Source organism: Dasypus novemcinctus, chromosome 9 (assembly GCF_030445035.2).
Source record: "Dasypus novemcinctus isolate mDasNov1 chromosome 9, mDasNov1.1.hap2, whole genome shotgun sequence".
In the NCBI taxonomy this organism is placed as follows: domain Eukaryota; kingdom Metazoa; phylum Chordata; class Mammalia; order Cingulata; family Dasypodidae; genus Dasypus; species Dasypus novemcinctus.
In genome coordinates, this window is record NC_080681.1 from 26,573,529 (window position 1) to 26,594,000 (window position 20,472).

Sequence of the window (20,472 nt, forward strand, 5' to 3'; positions counted from 1 at the left end):
CAAGAAGTGACTGGATAAACAAACTGTGGTATATCCACAAGTTGGAATACCAGTTAGGCATATAGAAAATGAACTATTGATATATTTTCAACTACCTGAATGAATCTTAGTGAAAGAAGCTGGACAGATAAAAAAGAGTACATGTTGCATGAGTCCGCTTATATGAAACTTTAGAAAATGAGAACTAACATCAAGTGACAGAAAGCAGAGCAGTGGTTGCCTGGGGATGGGTTCAAGAAAACTTTTGGGAGTAGTGGATATGTTATCTTAACTGTCATTATGGTTTTATAAGTGTTTACATGTATCAAAACTTATCAAATGGTATTTTAAATATATGCAATTTTTCTATGACAATATTACCTCAATAAAACTGTTTCTAAAAATAAATTTTTTTTTAAGAAAGAGAAGAGAGGTTCAAATTTCAGTTCCTTCCCAATAACAGTTATGTGACAAGTGAGATTATTTAACCTCTCTATACCGGGGTTGCCATAGGAAAATGGAACTAATAACTACCCATATACAGAAATATCAAAAAGTTAAGCATGTGTCAACAATTTAGTAAGCAGGCATGCAATAAGTATTAGCCGTTATTACTATTTCATCTGTTTTCAATACCAGAAAAGAAAATGAAAAGAAATTAAAATAGCTTTAAAAATATTCACACTCTCCTACATCAAGTTTTAAGGATAAAAGGAGAGAAATACAAAAATATCAAATAAAAAATTATAAATAATTTTTAAAACACTATCCATAGTCTTATACAAAGGAAAACTATTTAATGGATTGAAAGGGTTGATGGCAAGGGAGCAGAATTGTACTTTCCATTTGGGGAGAGCCCTCTGTTTCCCTTGCAAACCTCATTTCTACTATAGCTCTCTGGAGTCTTCTCGGCAAATCTTCATACATCTACTCTCTGTTAACCCTGCAGGGCAGCCCAAAGCAATTACTTCTTTCCAGAAATATCATTCTTTTTGATAACTCTGCAGAACCATCATTTAAAGAAATTTCTGAACGTCCTCAAAATAAAATTCAAAATAAAATTCCTGGCAGTCTGCTCTATTTAGAATTCTGGGCAAATAAGTGATCCAAATTGTACCAAAGATGGCATTAGTCCTCAAGTGAACAAACCTCTATCATTATCATATTCTGCTTCAACTCTTCTGGTTTAAAATGTCTAAATAGGAATTTAGTAGCTATCTAGGTTGATTACTACTGTGAATTAAGATTTTCATTTCTAAAATAAGTCCTAACAGGGAGAGGGAAACATGGCAAAGGAGACATATTCATTTTTAAAACATTCCCTTACCATCTTCCATGCTAGAGACAGAAAAATATTTATGTATTTTCACATATAGAACATTATATATTATATATTATGAAATTAGAACATTAAAATTAGATAGTAAAGAAATAATAATTGCCCTGTACTGAATATTTGGAAAGGCATTAGATTGGTTGCTTTGCATATTTTCTTCTTTAAACCTCACAATGACTTTTACGAAGCCCATTTTATAGATGAGAAAGCTGAGGTTTAAAGACTTTAAATATATTTGTGATATTACAAATCTAGTAAGTGGTATAGCCAGAATTTATTCATCAAGAAGAAACAGAGAATATTTTACTAATGTTCTAACATATAAACAATGTTTACTATTTGTTTTTTATTACCTAAACACCTAAGCTTAAACACACTGATGAAAACTTTTCGGAGCTACATATTTTGAAATTCTGAAATGTAATCAATACAGAAAGAAAGAGATGATGTTACCATGGGAAAACAACTTCTCAAAGTTATTCATTAAATTTCACTTTTGGAAAAGTCTAACTGTGCTTCTGAAAATTATATGCCAATTTATAATTTTAGAAATGCAAATTACTTTAAAATACCAAGATTTTCATATTATTTTTCTAAAAATTACTTTTGCACATATCTTCAGAATATAAGTTATAAATCTGAACTTGTAATTACACAAATACTTAAATGACTGCAGCACATTTAGAGTTAAGGCAAAAGGACTCTAGCTACAAACGCCATCTTGTGGTCCATATTTTTAATATTTTTGTAGTTATTAACTAACTCAAGATCAGTTAATGATATAAGAAGCTTTAGAGATAATTTATTCCATTTCTCTCAGTTTTACAAATGGGAAACTTGGGACTCAAAAAAGCTTGATACATTGGAAATCTTTAAGAGAGGAGTTATTACGAGACCCAAAATGTGAATTCATGTTCTTTCAATTCATATTTTTTATGTCATATTGCCATTGTTTTTTACTTTTCATAAGCCAATTACACAAAGATTGTCAAGGTTAGTACCAGATATTTCAAACAACCAGTGTATTTGTTTTTGCTTAACCACAGGTTGCCAAGTACAGTGAACAAAGAAGAGAGCATTTACCTTTGGATTATTGGAAAATGATCCAAAGTACAATTATAATTTTTGAAGTACATTTTAAAAAACAATTCACATGTTTTGTAATTTAATTCTAATGACTTGTGAGGTGTGTGTGTGTGTTTAGGGGGGAGTATAAGGGAAGGAGTATCAATACTTCTATTTGAAAGATTAGTTAACAGGGGAATAGAGAAGACGTGATTCATATCTTACAATTAGTTAGTAGCGGAGTGGAGAAAAACATCAGACTTCCTGATATGCAACTTTAATTTTTTCATTAATAAATTAACCTTCCTTCCTCTGGATGACAAATCATGCAGTGTGTCTGTATGTGTATGTGTGTGTTTAACAACCTCTTCCTTTTTTTACAAGAACTATTATATTGGCTCAGAGTACATAGTTTGTCATCTACAAAGCAATATAAATAGGAAGTCCGTGGTTCAGAAATTAGATTTTTTTAAAAGATTTATTTTATTTATTTATTTCTCCCCACTCCCTTGGAGTTTGCACTTGCTGTGTCTGTTCATCTTCCTTGTTTCTTTAGGAGGCACCAGGAACCAAACCTGGGACCTCTGATGAGGGAGGGAGGTGCCTAATCGCTTGAGCCACTGCTGTTCCCTGCTTCATTGGGTCTCTAATTATGGTTTTCTTCTTGTGTCTCCTGTTGCATCATCTTGTTGTGTCAGCTCACCAGGCCTGCCCGTCACACCAGCTCATTGTCTTCTTTAGGAGGCACTGGGAACCAAACTAGGGACTTCCCATGTGGTAGGCGGGAGCCCAATCACTTGAGCCACATTCACTTCCCAGATATTTTTAAAAATTATTTTATTATAATATGTGATTTCCTTCTATTCAAATTCCTGATTGACTTAACTACAGAAAAATGTATCTAGCCTAAAGGATAGTGTGATAGTTAATTTCTTGTGTCATCTTGTCTGGGTTATGGTGCTCAGTTGTTTGGTCAAGCAAGCACTAGCCTGGTTTTTACTGTAAGGATATTTCATAGATGGATTTATATTTCTAGTCAGTTAATTAATTGTACCTTTGGCTAATTGCATCTACAATTGATAGATGTGACTGCTCTTAGCAACGAGGGGCATATCTTGTTACAATCAGTTGAAGATCTTGAAGCCAGAACTGAGGATTTCAAAAGTCAGAAGGAAGACTCCCTGCCACTATATCAGCCAAGTAAGAAAAGCCAGCTTCTCCTGGGGAATTCGACCTCACCCTCATTGGAATTTTCAACTTGTGGCCTGCCCTATGGAATCTGGATTTACCAATATCCATGACATGAGCCGTTTCCTATAACAAAGCTCTTAATAGAACTATATATTCTGTTTCTGTGGAGAACCCTGACTAACACAGCTGGGAACAGGCACCGACTGTCTATCCTATGATATCACTATCCATTTTACCACTATGTTCCACTCCATTTGCACAGATAATGAAGTAATAATTATATTACGAATATAGGCAAATGGGGAGAATTCTTTATGGTGGTAAATACATATAACACAAAATTTGACATTGAATGTAATATTAGAAAAATAAAGACAAAAAAAAAAAAGGTAGTTGGCTAAAATACAGCAGTCTTATCAGCAACGTGGAATTGAAACTACCATGGCAAGAGCTCAGGGCTAGCTTTACTTCTTCAGGTGGTGTTACAGTAAAGGTTCAAATGAGCATTAGAAAGTTTACATTTCTATCATTTCCCTAAGTATGTTCTAAAGAATATTTCAGACATTTATTCCATAAATGGGTTCTGTGACCAAATAAATCCGAGACACAAGAAGTTAAACAAGATGAAATATCTTTCCTAAAGGATTTCTTAGAAATTTTAATATGTTAAGATACATTGCCAACCTTCTCCAATAGAGTAAAACAGTATAACCCAGATAGAAGTCACTTGGCTAACAAATGCCATATTTGAGAGTAAAAGTAAAATCAATGGGAAGCAAATGATTGTGGAATCAACTATATCCAAATATACAATGATTAAACACCCAAAAAATCACATACAGGGTCTTCCTTTGACTTGTAATAATATGTCTAATATACAATAAATTTCCATACAGATTTCACTTAGCTTAGCTTATAATTTTTGCTTCTTTACTTCTACTTGGTGCAATTGGCCAAACTAAGAAGGCAGTTGCCTAGCCTCTGGGGTGGCTCATCTCCACAGATGCCTCCCCAATCAACCAGTAATAGATAATCACAATAACCTCCCAGGAAAAGACAAGCAGGTTTCCATTGATGAATTTGGACCCATAATTTATGGTGAAGCTTCTTAATAGACAGTGAGAATATAAAATATTGGAATCAAACAAGATTATGTCATCTCTATTTCCCTTGCTTTTTTGTTCATTGTTATTATATATCTTTATATTTGATTTGAAGTAGGAAGTGGTTGCTTATCAAAAAATGATTTCCAGGGTATAGATGGTAAAAATTTTTAAAACTTTTTAAAAGGATGAGATTAATCACTAAATAATCAATAGTGTTGGTCTCTTGATTAGAAATACCAGAGAATGGAAACAGAGAGCAGACAACTGGGGGTGGGGGGGAAGGGGGTGGGGAAGGGGAGAGAAATAAATAAAAAATAAATCTTTAAAAAATAATAAAAAAAGAAGATATTGAGCACAAAGAAGAATCTGAAAGCATACATAGAAAATCAGCAGATTTTATGGGAATAAAAGGCACAATAAATGAAATTAAAACTGGGTTCATATAATAGCAGATTTGAGGATGCAGAAGAAAAGAATGGCCTCTGAAAGTGAACAAGCAAAAGATAAGATGAAGAAAAGAATAGAAAAAATTGAACAAGTTCTCAGGGAACTAAACAAGAGCAAGAGATATGCAAACATATGTGTCAGGGGTAGTTCAGAAGGAGAAGAGAAGGGAAAAGGGCAAGAAGTAATATTTGAAGAAATAATGGTAGAAAATTTCCCAACCTTATTGAAGGACATAGACATCCTTGTCCAAGGAGTACAATGTATTCCCATTCAAACAAATCTGAAGAGACCAACCCTGAGATACATACTAATCAGAATGTCAAATGCCAAAGACAAAGAGAATTCTGAGAGCAGCAAGAGTAAAGCAATGAATAACATGAAAGAGATGCCCAATAAGATTAAGTGCTGATTTCTCTTCAGAAACCATGGAGGCAAGAAGACACTCTTATTGATATATTTAAGATACTGCAATAGAAAAACTTCTAGCCAAGATTCTAATATCTGGCAAAATTATCTTTTAAAAATGAGGGTGAGTTTAGAATATTCACAGATAAACAGAAAGTGAGAGAGTTTATAACCAAGAGACTTGCTTTGCAGGAAATACTAAAGGCTGTGCTACAGCCTGAACAGAAAAGACAGGAAAAAGAGGCCAGGGAGAGAGTTTAGAAATGAAGATTATATCAATCAAAGTAACTAAATGTGTCAAAAGAGTGGTGAAAATAGAATATGACAGATAAAACCCAAATACTCAAGAATAAACTTAACCAAAGATATAAAGCACTTGTATATGGAAAACTACAACTTACTGTCAAAAGAAATTTTAAAAAGACCTAAATAATTGGGAGAACATTCCATGCTCACAGATTGGAAGACTAAATATCATTAAGATGTCAATTCTAATCATATTTTGATATATAGATTCAATGCAATCCTGATAAAAATTCCACCAGCATTTTTTAAATAAATGGAAAACATGATTATCAAACTTATTTGGAAGGATAAGGGATCCTGAATAGCCAGAAATATCTTGAAAAGGAAAAGCAAAGTTGGAGGACTCTCATTTCTGGACTTTAAATCGTATTACTTAGCTACAGTTTTAAAAGCAGCATGGTACTGGCATAAAGACAGAAAACATAGACCAATGGAATCAAACTGATGGTTCAGAAACACACCCTCATATCTATGGTCAAGTGATTCTTGACAAGTCTGTCAAACCCACCCAGCTCAGGCAGAACAGTCTACTCAACAAATGGTGCTGAGAGAATTGGATATCCATAGCCAAAAGAAGGAAATAGAACCCCTATCTTACACCTTATATAAAAATTAACTCAAAATGGATCAAAAACCTAAATATAAAAGCAAAAACTATAAAGCTTCTAGAAGAAAATGTAGGAAAATATCATTAAGACCTGGTGGTAGGTGGTGGATTCTTAAAGAAAATAAGAGAAGGACTGAGATGGACTACTGATGTTTAACATATGTAGAACTTTTAATTAACTTTTCTGTAAAAGTGTGGAACTGTACAGAGTTGATGGTAACACTATAGTGAGTAACAGCTGGTTTATAAAAGGGAATGTGGCTGAAAATAGTAGTCTAGGGATGTAAACACTAATTAACAGAAAGCTAGAAATTAATATAGGGACTGAATAGCACAGTAAACCCAGAGGTGAATGAGAATTGTGGTTGATGGTACAGATATGAGTGTCCTTTATGAGCTAGAGCAGATGTACATCACTACTGCAGAGTGATGGAAATGTGGAAAAGCATGGGAAAAATACAACTGGAGTGACCTATGGACTATTGTCAACAGTAATAATATAATATTCATGTATCTATGCCAAAGAAGTACTGAGTTGATAATGGGGGAGTATGGGAAAAGTGTATAAAATATATGCTATGGACCTGGTAATAATCTGAGGATATTATCTCATTATGTGTAACAAACACACACCATGGTGTGGTGTGTTGATGGAGGGGTGTTGTTTGAGAATTCTGTACATGTGCATGATTGTTTTATAAGTTTACAACTTCTGTCATAAAAATATATTTTAAAAATAATAATAGGGTAGGTTGGGGGAAAAATATACTAAACGTAAGATAATGACTATAGTTAGTAGTAAGATTTTGACATTATTCTTCATAATTTGTAATAAATGTCTCACAAAGCAAGCTGTTGGTGGTGAGTTGATGTATGAGACCCTTGTATGATGTTATGCATGTTTGTTTTGTAAGTTCACAACTTTTCCTATACACTTGTTTATGTATGTTCATGGAAAAATGATATAAAAAAATAATAGGGTAAGTTGGGGGAAGAATACTTTGGGCAGTATTAAAATTTTTTAAAGATTTATTTATTTATTCTCCCCCCCTGCTCCCCCTGTTGTCTGCTCTCCATGTCCATTCACTGTGTTTTCTTCTGTGTCTGGGAGAGAGGCGATCATTCTCTTGTGCCACCTCAGCTTCCTGATCTGCTATGTCTCTTATTATCACTGTCTCCTCTGTGTCTCTTTTTGTTGTGTCATCTTGCTGCCCTAGCTCTCTGCAAGGGCAAGCACTCTTGTGTAGGGCTGCACTCCTGCACGGGGCAGCACTCTGTGTGGACTAACTCATCATACGGGCCAGCTTGCCTTCAGCAGGAGCCCTGAGCATCAAGCCCTGGACCTCAGTAGACGGGAGCCCAATTGCTTGAGCCACATCCCCTCCCCAGCAGTAATATTTTGAGGATGCTCTTTAATCATTAGTTAAAAACGTTTCACAACAATGCAAAGTATTGATGGTAGGGTGACATATGAGAGTACTGCATTGTTACGTATGTTTCTTTTGTAAGTTCACAATAATATACATTTATTTATGTATGTTTATGTATGAGTGATACACTTGAATAAATTTTAAAAAAAAAAGAAAACACCCTGCCCCCAAAACTTTGGATAATTCTAGGCCTAGCTAACTTCTTGTTTATTTTTCTTGTTTTTTTAATAATACGTATTTTTTAATTTACCACCACCACCACCCCCTCGTTGTTGCTCTCACTGTCTGCTCTCTTGTGTCTGTTTGTTGTGTGCTTGTCTTATTTTTAGGAGGCACTAGGAACAAAACCTGGGACACCCCCCCCCATTGTGATAGGTGGGTGCACAACTGCTTGAGCCACATCTGCTTTCTAACTTCTTCGTTCTTCTGATTAGGAAAGGGAGCTGGGATACACTCTCTTCTTTAAAAGGTTTCTGTTTACTCAGATTCATCCCAAGATATGGACAATATAAAAATAATTCTAATAATTCAATTATACAGCATCTACTATGCCTTTGTCCCAACATTTTGAAAAAAGGCTCAAAAACTACCTGTCACTTTTTTAGGTTCAAAATTATACTCAACAGTCTCTATAAGGGTAAATCATCTACCTTCTTCCTTCTAAGACAGGTTATTCACAAAAAGTTGAACAGTATTAGGTGATTGTGAATGGTGTGTATTAGAGAGGTTACCTTTTTTGGAAAAAGGTATCATTGTTCCAATATCCATCCCTGAAGCTAACTTCAGTATTCACCTGGAAAAGAAACATGGTCTGCATTTCTTCTGGGTGAGCAGAAGTCTGCCAATCTTCCCTACATGAGTAGGTTTAAAATTAAGGTTTCAGCTGAGGCTTTGTAAGCACTGCTTAGGGGATGATAAGGGAAGGGCTTTTGCACTGGTCATTGGGAAAAAAGAATATACCCAATCTTCCTTTTTAGTGGCAATAAGTAATTGTTGTTTTATTATTTTTTATTAAAATATAGATTTTAGTTGCTTCTTATTTGCATTTACCTAAACATTTCCACTTGTACTATCATTCCTCTTGATGGAGAAAACAGGAGTGAAATAGAAGTGAGGTTCTTCTGTTTCCTTGGTTTCCATTACATTGTTTCAACCGGGGACTCATATTAATGAAGCTATTTATTTCTAATTTTCTTGCTTCCAAAAAAGGCTCCTCGTACCCACTTGCATTTGACTCCTGTACTATTTGGAAGTCACCACCCCTCTCTTCTTTTCCTTAAAAACCCCACTTCTTGCCTTTCTCACTTGCCTTGCTGTTTTCTCTGCCTTTTTCTTGGCCATCTCCTTCTCTTTATACCTTTGCCTTGTATAGTCCACGGACCACAGGTATAAGCATATCTGATTCTTCAGCGTCTTCACCCTTTTCACTCTTTAGAATTGCTCATTCCTTTTGAGTCACAGTCTCTTTTTAGAATCTGTTTCACTGAAATGATACTGAATTCTAGGGAACATGACTGAAAATGCTCAAAGTCTCCTTCCATTGCTTGTACCTCCCAGATTGTAAAAATGGCACTTTGTCCCTAGGTTTCTTTCATATTACATTATCTTACAGCTCTTTTTAATAGTTAAATTCGATCTAAGAAGGATAGTCACCTAATTTTTCCTTTTAAATTCATATAGATGAGCACAACATCAATAATTTCCTTGATTCTCAGCTTTTAAAAGAATGAAATTTCTGACATACCTGAATGTCACCATAAGTGGCAGTTTTATAATCATTATCAATATAGAGTAATCTCTTAAATTCAGATGTTTGGGAGATGTCTTAGCTGGCACCAGAGTGTTTTCTAGTAAATATTCAACAAATTTACAACATATTTAAAGTATGCAGCACAACACTGGATGTAAAAGAAACAACCAGTTTATGAGACTATATTTTATCTCTTTCCCCTGCATAACAAGGAATAAATTCCAAAATAACTAAAACTACATTTGAAGAACTTTCTGGACATTCAGTGCTCATCTATTACTTTGTTTGTGGAAATACTGAGGTGATATCTACTTAGAGTTTTTACATCAACCATAAGTAACTGGACTTATGTTTTAGGAAAACATTAGCTGGGCTGTTCATTTGGTCAGGTGGTATACCCTTGCAATGACTTTTTTCTCCCTCATTTATCTTCCTAGAAAATAGCCTTCACTAAAATTGTTTTTCTCCTTCCCAGATTTCCATGTAGACACATGCATTTTTCCTATCCAGTGCTAATAGAAATCTGTTTCATTAAGTCTAGTCATTTTAATTCAAGTAAATAAAGCTAATTTAAATACTCTGTGATGGTTAGGCTCATGTGTCAACTCGGCCAGGTAATTATGCCCAGTTCTTTGGTAAAGCAAGGGCATTTATGGACATTAATCACCCGACTTTACTGCATAGATAGCTGGTTACATTTACATCAATCAGGGAGATTGCCATCAGCAATGAATGATGCTTTATCCAATCAGCTGAACGCCTTAGAAGGGGAAGTGATTCCAGCATTCAGGGAGAATTTCCCAGCTCATCTTTAGACAGCCAACGTCTCCTGGAAACTCAAGGACCTTCATCAGACTTTCATCAGAAATAGAACTTGTGCATCCCCATGGTCATGTGAGAGACTCTGATAAAATCTCTTACTATTGACAGATATCTCTTGCTGATTCTGTTTCCCTAGAGAACCCTGACTAAATATCCACTTAAAAAAATTACATGTAAAGCTGTATTAAGCAAGTGTAAAAAAAGACTATATATATTATTCTTTCCTAATGATCTATAACTTCCTAATGACAAGATTTAAGTTTGATTTGGATGCCCATAGTGCTTAGCACAGGGCTTTGATGATAATAGAAACTTAAATGAATAATGTCTATGAGGCAACTGATATCTTAAATGAGTCCGATAGCACGTGAAATCCAGTTACCTCTGACCTAGAAATTTCTTAAAATTCTTATCAAGAAACTTTTTAAAAGACAACGATCATAATTATTTTTAGTGGTATTCCTTACGAAAGAAAAAAAGTGAAATAAAATAAATGCTATTAGTAATTATCTACACTAATAAAGGTACATTAACATGATGTATTAGGAAATATTATGCAACCATATGGCAAAGTATGTAAAACATTAAAAACATGGAACTCAATATATATTTGCTGTAATCATCATGGCACAAAATAAATACATAACCACATGATTTTATGTTGACACATTCAGAACGGGCTGTGCAGAACTTAAATAATTAATATTTTGATTTTAAAATAGCAAATTATTTTTTATAATTGTATTTAAATATATCACTTTCTAAGATGTATTTCTAGGGGCCTTCCTTCCTCCTTCCTCCTTCCCTCCCTCCTTCTTTCCTTTCTTCCTTCCTTCCTTCCTTCCTTTTTTAGGAGTTACCAGGGATTGAACCTGGGACCTCATACATGTGAAGCATGAGCTCAACCACTGACCTGCACTGGCTCTGCTAGAGGTAGTCTTTATTTCTTCTTTATACATTAGTGCACTTGGTTTTTGTTGTTGTTTTGGTTGTTTTTAGGGACTACACATTAATTTTATAACCAAAAAATAAGGCTATGAGACAAAAACTTACATACAGCTACTAAATTGTAAAATAAACTGAGTATTTTAGAGTATTCCTTTAAGTATTATATTTACTTATATTCCTTTCTATACAGTAACTACAAATTGCTTTATTTGGTGAAAATTATGATTATGAGTATTATATTAAGCTTTTAAAAGAGAACATTCTTCTAATTCATAATCCTTGCTGCATTAGTTTCCTAGGCAGTCCTAACAAAACCCCACACACTTGGTAGCTCAAAAAAACATAAATGTACAGTCTCACTGGAAGCAAGAAGTCTGAAATCCAGGTGTCAGCAGGGCCATGGTCTCTCTGAAGACTTCAGGGAAGGATCCTTTCCTGCCTTTTCTAGGAGGTGGTTGTTGGCAATGCTTGCCTGTCCTTGCCTTGCAACTTCAGCAATACAATCTCTACCTATTGGATTAGAGTTTACCCTAATCTTACCTAACTACATCTTTAAAGACCCAATTTCTAAATAAGGCCATGTTCATAGGGCCAAGGGTTAGGACTTGAACATAACTTTTGTGGAGAAACAATTTAACCCACGTTACCTGACAAGGATCTCTTTCTCTCAAGTCTTCTTCACTGTCATCATCATCAACAACAATAAAAATAGATACTCTTTTGTACCTACTAGGGAACAATTAGAAAACATCTACATGTCACATTTTGTTGTCTTAGTATGCCATAATATTAGCAGGAAATCATTTCCTTTGGTAAGTTGGGTACCAATATATTTTGCATTCATTCACTCGTGTTCAAATGAATTTTTGGTTTCACTGATTTTAAAAAGAATATTCAACAAATTTATTCTTAATTATTGCTCATATAGGGCAGAACAGGAATAATATCACTTTACCTATTCAAAATTTATTTGGAGGCACCTAACAGTTTTTTTTTTAAATTTGTAGTCAACTGTCTCCAAGTAAATTTCATATATCTGAGTACAACATCTCAAAATAACTATAACTGAAGTCTGATATAGACCCATACCTCATATTTATAATCTGATTTTCCTGTCATGTTGATATTTAAATTTTAGGTTATAAATAAGCTTTATGCAAGTAAATCCAAAGGTAAATGTTTATACCCCACTTCATTTATCACACTAAGAACGGACCCCTTTGGTGATTTATCTACGTAAATGTTGATGTTGTATTTCTATAGGAATACATTAAAAAGGAAAAGGAATGGCAGGGAAGCATTTCTTTTCCATGTATATCTGGGATATCCTGAAGTTAAAAGAGGATTGTTGCTGTTTCAGGCCTCACAGCCTGTGTGCTAATTAAGAAGCCTTGATTATGAAGGACTCCAACTTTCTGATTATGCTTTACTGGACTGATATGCCAAATCAGTGAAAAGTTATTCACTCAGGGAAAAAAAACAACAAATAACTGGAACTGTAGGGGGCTTTTGAAGTTATAATAAAGAAAACCAATGATTCCTCCAAACTTATACATCTGAGATGATGTGCACTTAATACATCTTTTAATAACATTACTAATAAAATTCACTTGGGGGAAAGAGTTAAAAACATAACACATTTTCTATAAATTGCTGTGAAGAACAAAATTTTCAATGTGCAGAGTTCTGCTAATTTAGCTGTTTATAAGAAAACAGTATTTTGTGTAAACCGAATTCAAATCTATGAAAATGACAAAACACATTTTAGAGTTCTATAGAGTTGCTATGAACATTTTCCCTTAAAAAATAAAACTTCTAAATTTAGAAGTTTTGCAGATCTTATCATTTAAAGGAAAATTAGGTAGATGTGTCACATGACTTTTATGCTCTACACTTCTTTTTATAATCATATTCCCTTATAGTATATTGCATGTGCTAATTTTCAAGGCATTTTTTTATAAATTATCTCACTTGATAGTTCTATCTATTCTGTAACAAAAGTGTGGGCAGATTTTATTGTAAAGGAAAGGTAGAGTTACTTCTGTGGATTTAAATAACTAATGGTTAACTTGGCTCTAGAATCAATGTCTCCATAGTGTCCCGCTTTGGTGATGGTTTGGCAACTAAAAATAAATAAATCAATAATAATAAAGCCTTTGGGGATAGATATGACTGTTCAATAGAAATATTTTAAATCATTTCAAAGTCTGAGATTTATGGGAAATTTCTTTCAGATACTTGAATTTATGTAAGTGTATTAATGCAGAATAAAAAATTTAAGGGTAGAAATGTTTTTTGCCTCTTGCACCCTCTAAAAAAAATCACTTGAATCTGTCCACCAGTGAATCTACCCATACCATGAAACCCCTAAGCTAGTCCACAAATTACAGAGCTCCCTTTTCCTGTGTCTTTCTGTGCCTCTGTTTATATTAGACCCAACAAGAGGGCAGAGACTCAACATGCATGACGCCTCTCTGACATAGTCCAATCAAAAGGGTCTCACACCCACTGGAATGGATTAGTTCAAAAACATAATCTTTCCTTTTTGGGTTTCATAAAACAACTACAAACTGTCACATTAGATTTTATATTAGCACATTATGAATATCACATTATGATATTCATATTACTTTGTCATCTTACCCTACAACATTTGAAATGTAATCCACTGATTTATTCTATTATTCACATATTCAGCAAATATTATTAAGTGCCTACTCTGTACCAGGAATAGGCTAGTTAAAAAACATAATCTTTGTTTTTTTGGGACTCATATAAGAATGTCAAACTGTCACTAAGGGGGAAAACAAACAAAATGAAACAAAACAAAAAGGTACCATAATTTTTCCTCACATCAAGCTTAGCTCAAATTAGGCACTACTTGGGGCATGCTGTGTAACCAGGAAAACGTTTCATCCTTCTTCCACAAAAGCACATTTGTTTCCATTGCTAGGTTAGGATTACTCCTGGGTGAAAACACTGAGTGGCCGATGAAGCTTTTGGTACTTCATAGACTCATTCAACATAGGAGAGAAAGTAAGAGAGAAAACAACTTTTAAAAATGAAACACCACCAAGTACCAGTAATTACCTGTTCATAATAGTTGATATTCTCCTCAGCCATATCAGTAAATGCTGACTTGATATCATTTTGCATATTCTCTTTCCATCTTTCCCAATCTGCTTTCAGAGCATTATTAGCACACTCCACTTTATCTTCAAGTTTTCCAATCTCTTCTTTAAGCTGAATTAGGCCACAAAGAAAGATAAGTTGACCTATGTATTCTTTGCACTAGGCAAATTCATAGAATCTAAGCTGAACAGTATAGCAAAATAGTTGATGAGTAACTCTTTTCTTGAAAAGTCACCAATGTTAAGCGTGGGTACCAGCTAAAGTAAAAGGAACACTGGATGCAGTCAGGGAGAGACATTGAAAAGAGTTCTGTGGTCTGCTACTGATTAGATCTTGAACTTGGCTATGTCTCTCAAACCCTGGGCTTCAGTTTCACTACTTATAAAACCAAGGAAACTGAACTACAAATTACCTCAAAATTCTTTTGCACTAACATTCTCTTTACCTTTATTATTTGCGGTAATAAGATTTTTGTTAAAAGATATGGTTTCAATCATTTCGGCTTCCCATTCACCTGAGACCCAGTCCAGGCTCCCTTAGCTAGACTTAGTGAGATATTGATACCTCTTCTTCACTTTACCCTCCAACATCGGAACATGTAATCCACTGATTTATTCCATTATTCATATATTCAGAAGATATTTATTAAATGCCTATTCTATATCAGGCATTTCTCTAGGACCTGGTAGTTCAGAAGTAAGAAAACAGACAACTAAAGATCCCTGCCTTTTCCAGTACTATGCTGGGAAGAGAGACAACATAAATAAGAAAAATAAGTAAAACATGAAGCATATCATAAATAAGAAAAATAAATAAAATATGAAGTATGTCAGTTAGTAATAAGTGCTAAAGAGAAGAATGAAGCAGAAAGGTGAACAGGGAATGTTAAAGATCCTGCAACTTTAGACATTAGGATTATCAGCAGAAGCCTAAATGACAAAGTGCCATTTGAATAAATATCAGAAATACAGAAGAGCGGGAGCCACTGGCAGGCGGTTAGTCCCTGTGCTCAGGGCCAGCAAGGGGGCTTTCCCGTTTACAGTGAGCCAGGCCACTAGGAGCAGGGACCCCCAGCCTGCAGTCCCCCTGCAGACCCAGGAGTGCGTGTGTGAGCTGGACACAGGGCCCACCAAGGGCCTGCCAACTGACTAAAAAGCACCCGCACAGCTTTCTAAGAAATACCCACATGGACCCCAGGACCAGCTGACTGGTGACGCGATCCTCAAGGAGGTGTCTGGATGTCTATCTGGAGAGACTGTGACAAAATTAGTGCTCCCTCAAGGTAAAACTGTGCGTTTCTAACACTGAACTCGGAAGCTGAGGGTAGGTAAATCCCTTCTCCCTGGGGCAAAGGGCTGCAGCTTTCCCAGAGAACTACCAGCTGCATGATAGAGTTCACAAGCCCCGTGTTCCCTTAAACACTTGAGCCCTAAGCCTGTGTTCCCTGAAACCCTGCAACCCACACCTCACAGACCCGCGTACCTCCAGTCCACATTCCCCCGGGCCTCTGTTTCCCAAACCCAGTACTCCCAGCGACATTGCCCTAGCCTGCAGGGCTAACTCTGGGAGTGGGAGGATTTAGGTGGGAGGTGCAGAGGGGCCCAAGGAGTGCAGGTTCAATTTTCTGGTCCCCTCCTTTGACTGAGTTTGGAGGAGCACACCAGCTGACTTGGGGAGCGCCTAGGAAGAGAGGAGAGGTGAATCTGCTGAGAGAGCCTAATTTACCTAAACGCCCTGGCATAGGAAAGTTGGCTGGGGAGAAGGTGGAGTCAGAAAACTAACTAGCCCCTCTGTAGTACACCTAAGAGAGAGGGACAGTAGGTTCTGCTCTGCAGGCTTACAAAAGCATATTTAGGGTTCCTGGCAAGGGGTGGGTGCTCTCTCTCAAGAAATTAAGAGACATTATTTTCTGAGGAGAGTTGGTTCACCAGGGACCCATTTGAATCACCTCCGGGAGCCCTCACACAGCCTTCCTACTGCCCTGGGAGAGAGGAAGTGAGGAAGGGAGAAAGGGGGAAGGTCAGACTCCTAAGCAGTTTATTTATCTGCACAGAGGATTCATTCCTTGAGGACTTGCCTGGTCTTGTTGGCTTGTTTTTTTGTTTCTCCTTCCTCTTTAACCCCCCCCCCCCCCCACACACACACACACAGCCTTTTATTTCTTTTTTACCTTTCTCTTTCTCTCGCTTTTTTTTTCCTTTACCTTTTTCCCTTTTTTTTATATTAGGTGCTGCAGGCAACAATTCTTATTTGCTGTGCTTCCATTTCCTCAATTTCCTACTTCCTGTGTGTACTGATTTTGGCTACCAACTCTATCCCCTTTCCTTTACACCTTTCCATCCTTCATCATTTATTGTTTCTCTTACATTCCACCTCTTTTCCTTTAGGCCCTAATATTGCTGACGTTTTATCTCTAATACCTCTATCTGTTTTCTATCTTTTATTCACACTTCAAATTATTGTCCTTTCCTTTCTCTTTACCTCTCTCCAGACCACACTGACCTTTTAAATCATACTATATTCCTTCCCATATTCAGTTTACTATCTCATTATAGGTACTCCACTTTTTTTACTGTTATAACCCCACACAGCTTACATGAGTTCAATATCCACTCTTCTAGATTTCACATTGTTCTGCTAACACCACTATCAATACTACTATTATCTTTCTCTTTTCTTAGCCCTTTTGCTGTCTCTGGCCCTAATATTTTCCTTCAAGGGAACTTAGCCAACAACAAGGAAATAGAACAAGAAGAACAAAGTGACAAAGGGAAGGCTTAATATGCACACAAAAATTACAACAAACTGAACCCTGACATGAAAAAACTAATCAACTGAATAAACCCATCAAGATACAATGATGACCAAACAACAACAAAAAACTACAAACCATACCAAAAATCAGGAAAATATGACCCAATCCAATGAACCAACTAAAAACCAGGAAGAGGAGTGGAACACCAAACAACTAACTAAAGCGCTCAAAACATGTATCATGGATGGATTTAATGAAATGAAGGAAGAGATTAAGGATATTAAGGAAACACTTGGGGGAAGCAGAGTTGACCCAATGGATGGGCATTTGCCTACCACACGGGAGGTCCAAGGCTCAAACCCAGGGCCTCCTGACCTATGTGATGAGCTGGCCCATGTGCAGTGCTGATGTGCAGAAGGAGTGCCGTGCCATGCAGGGGTGTCCCCCACATAGAGGAACCCCTTGTGCAAGGAGTGCACCCTGGAAGGAGAGTCGCCCAGTGGAAAAAAAGTGCAGCCTGCTCTGGAATGGCACTGCACACACGGAGAGCTAACGCAGCAAGATGATGCAACAAAATGCAACACAGAGTCCGAGTGCTGCTGACAAGAATACAAGCTAACACAGAAGAACACACAGTGAATGGACACAGAGAGCAGACAACTGGGGTGGGAAGGGTGGGAAAGGGGAGAGAAATAAATTAAAAATAAAAGGAAACACTTGGGCAGCATACAGAAGAAATTGTAATCATGCACAAAAAGATAATGGAATGGATATGATGGGGATGAACAGCACAATCCAAGAAATAACAGCAGATTTGAAGAGGCAGAGGAAAGAATTAGTGATGTGGAAGACAGTACATCTGAAATCAAACAGATAGTAGAATTGATTGATAAAAAGATAGAAAAAAATCCAGCAGGGATTTAGGGACCTGAATGACAATGCAAAACATGCAAACATATGCATTATAGGCATCCCAGAAGGAGAAGAGAAGGGAAAGGGGACAGAAGGGGTGTTGGAGGAAATAATGGCTGAAAACTTCCCAAACCTACGGAGGGAGATGCATGTACATGTCCAGGAAGCACAACACATCCCAAACAGCATAAATCCCAGCAGGCCTACCCCAAGACATATACTTGTCAAATTGTCCAATGCACAAGAAAAAGAGAAAATACTGAAAATAGCAAGAGAAAAGAGGACCATCACTTACAAAGGAGGCTCCATAAGACTAAGTCCTGATTTCTCATCTGAAATCATGGAGGCAAGAAGGCAGTGGTATGATATAGTCAAGGTACTAAAAGAAAAGAATTTTCAACCAAGAATACTCTATCCAACAAAGCTAGCATTCAAAAGTGATGGAGAGTTCCAAATATTCACAGATAAACAGAAACTGAGAGACTATGTCAACAAGAAACCTGCACTTCAAGAAATACTAAAGGGAGTTCTGCAGGAGGAAAGAAAAAAATAGGAAAGACAGAGTTGGAGGAGAGTATAAGAACAACTAAAACAACCAAAAGAGATTTTTAAAAAATCAAATAACATATGACTAACACAAGTCCAAAGAAAATATGGCTGATATAAGTAATTCTTTGAAAGTAATAACACTGAATGTCAATGGATTAAACTCACCTGTTAAGAGACAGAGATTGGAAGACTGGATAAGGAAATATGACCCATCTATATGGGTCTACAAGAAACACATTTTAGACCCAGGGATGCAAGGAGATTGAAAGTGAATGGCTGGAAAACAATCTTACAGGCAAACAATAACCAAAAAAGGGCAGGAGTAGCAATATTAATATCAGACAAAATAAACTTTAAATGCAAAGCTATTGTGAGAGACAAAGATGGACACTACATATTAGTGAAAGGGATAATGTTTCAAGAAGAAAGAACAATCATAAATATCTATGCCCCTAACAAGGGCATCTCCACATATGTAAGGTAAATACTGCAAAAACTAAGGGAAGGAATAGATACCTCGACAATTATAGTAGGGGACTTTAACACACCACTGTCACCATTGGACAGAACATATCAACAGAGAATCAATAAAGGAACAAAGACTTTGAACAATAGTTAGAGGATCTGAACATCATAGACATATACAGAATATACACCCAAATACAGCAGGATATACGTTCCTCTCAATTGCACATGGATCATTCTCCAAGATAGACCACATGCTAGGCCACAGAGAAAGTCTCAATGAATTCAGAAAGATCAAAATTATACAAAACAACTTTTCTGACCACAATGGAATGAAGCTAGAAATATGCAATGGCCAGAGACCCAGATTTGGCACCAAGATATGGAACTTAAACAACACATTCTTAGAAAAACAGTGGATCAAGGAAGAAATCTCAACAGAAATCAATAACTACCTTGAAACTAATGAAAATGATAACACAACATATCAAAACTTATGGGATGCAGCAAAAGCTGTACTGCAAGGTAAATTCATAGCCATAAATTGATACCTCAAAAAGGAGCTAAAATTGAAGAATTAACTGCACAAATGGAGGAATTAGTAAAAACAAACAAACGAAAAAAAACCAATAAACCAGCCCCAAAGAAAGAAGAAAGAAATAATGAAGATCAGAGCAGAACTAAATGAAATCGAAAATAAGAAAGCACTTGAAAAAATAAAATGAAAAGCTGGTTCTTTGAGAAAAATCAATAAAATTGACAAACCCTTAGCTAGACTAACAAAGAAAAAGGAGAGAAAATGCAAATACACAAAATAAGAACTGAGAAAGGGGATATTACCACTGACCCCACTGAAATAAAGACTATCATAAGAGGATACTTAGAAAAACTCTATTCCAACAAGAAAGACAATTTAGAGGAAATGGACAAATTCCTAGAAACACATAAGCAGCCTACATTGATGAAAGAAGAAATCAATGATCTCAACAAACCAATCACAAGTAAAGAGCTAGAATCAGCCATTAAAAACCTCCCAACTGAGAAGAGCCCTGGGCCAGATGCCTTCACAGGTGAATTCTATCAAACATTCGGAAAAGAATTAACACCAGTCTTGCTTAAACTTACCAAAGCCAAACAAAGACACCACAAGAAAGGAAAATTACAGACCAATCTCTCTAATGAGCCTAGATGTGGAAATCCTCAACAAAATACTTGCTAATTGCATTCATCAACACATTAAATGAATTATATAGCACGACCAAGTAGG

The 20,472-nt window shown here is 36.0% G+C and overlaps 1 protein-coding gene across 2 annotated transcripts in view; it reads right to left on the reverse strand.

The window, feature by feature from the left end:
- The window catches only part of SNX7 (sorting nexin 7), a 111,611-nt gene that overhangs the window by 7,264 nt on the left and 83,875 nt on the right, over positions 1 to 20,472 (reverse strand). Inside the window, exons 8-9 of one of the 2 annotated variants that reach the window (XM_012530331.3) lie at positions 14,483 to 14,635; positions 8,604 to 8,665 (exon numbers count right to left, since the gene is read on the reverse strand). In XM_012530331.3, coding sequence (XP_012385785.1) covers positions 8,604 to 8,665; positions 14,483 to 14,635 — 215 coding nt within the window. The remainder of the gene's footprint in view (positions 1 to 8,603; positions 8,666 to 14,482; positions 14,636 to 20,472) is intronic. The other variant, XM_004471694.3, reaches the window with a different exon arrangement.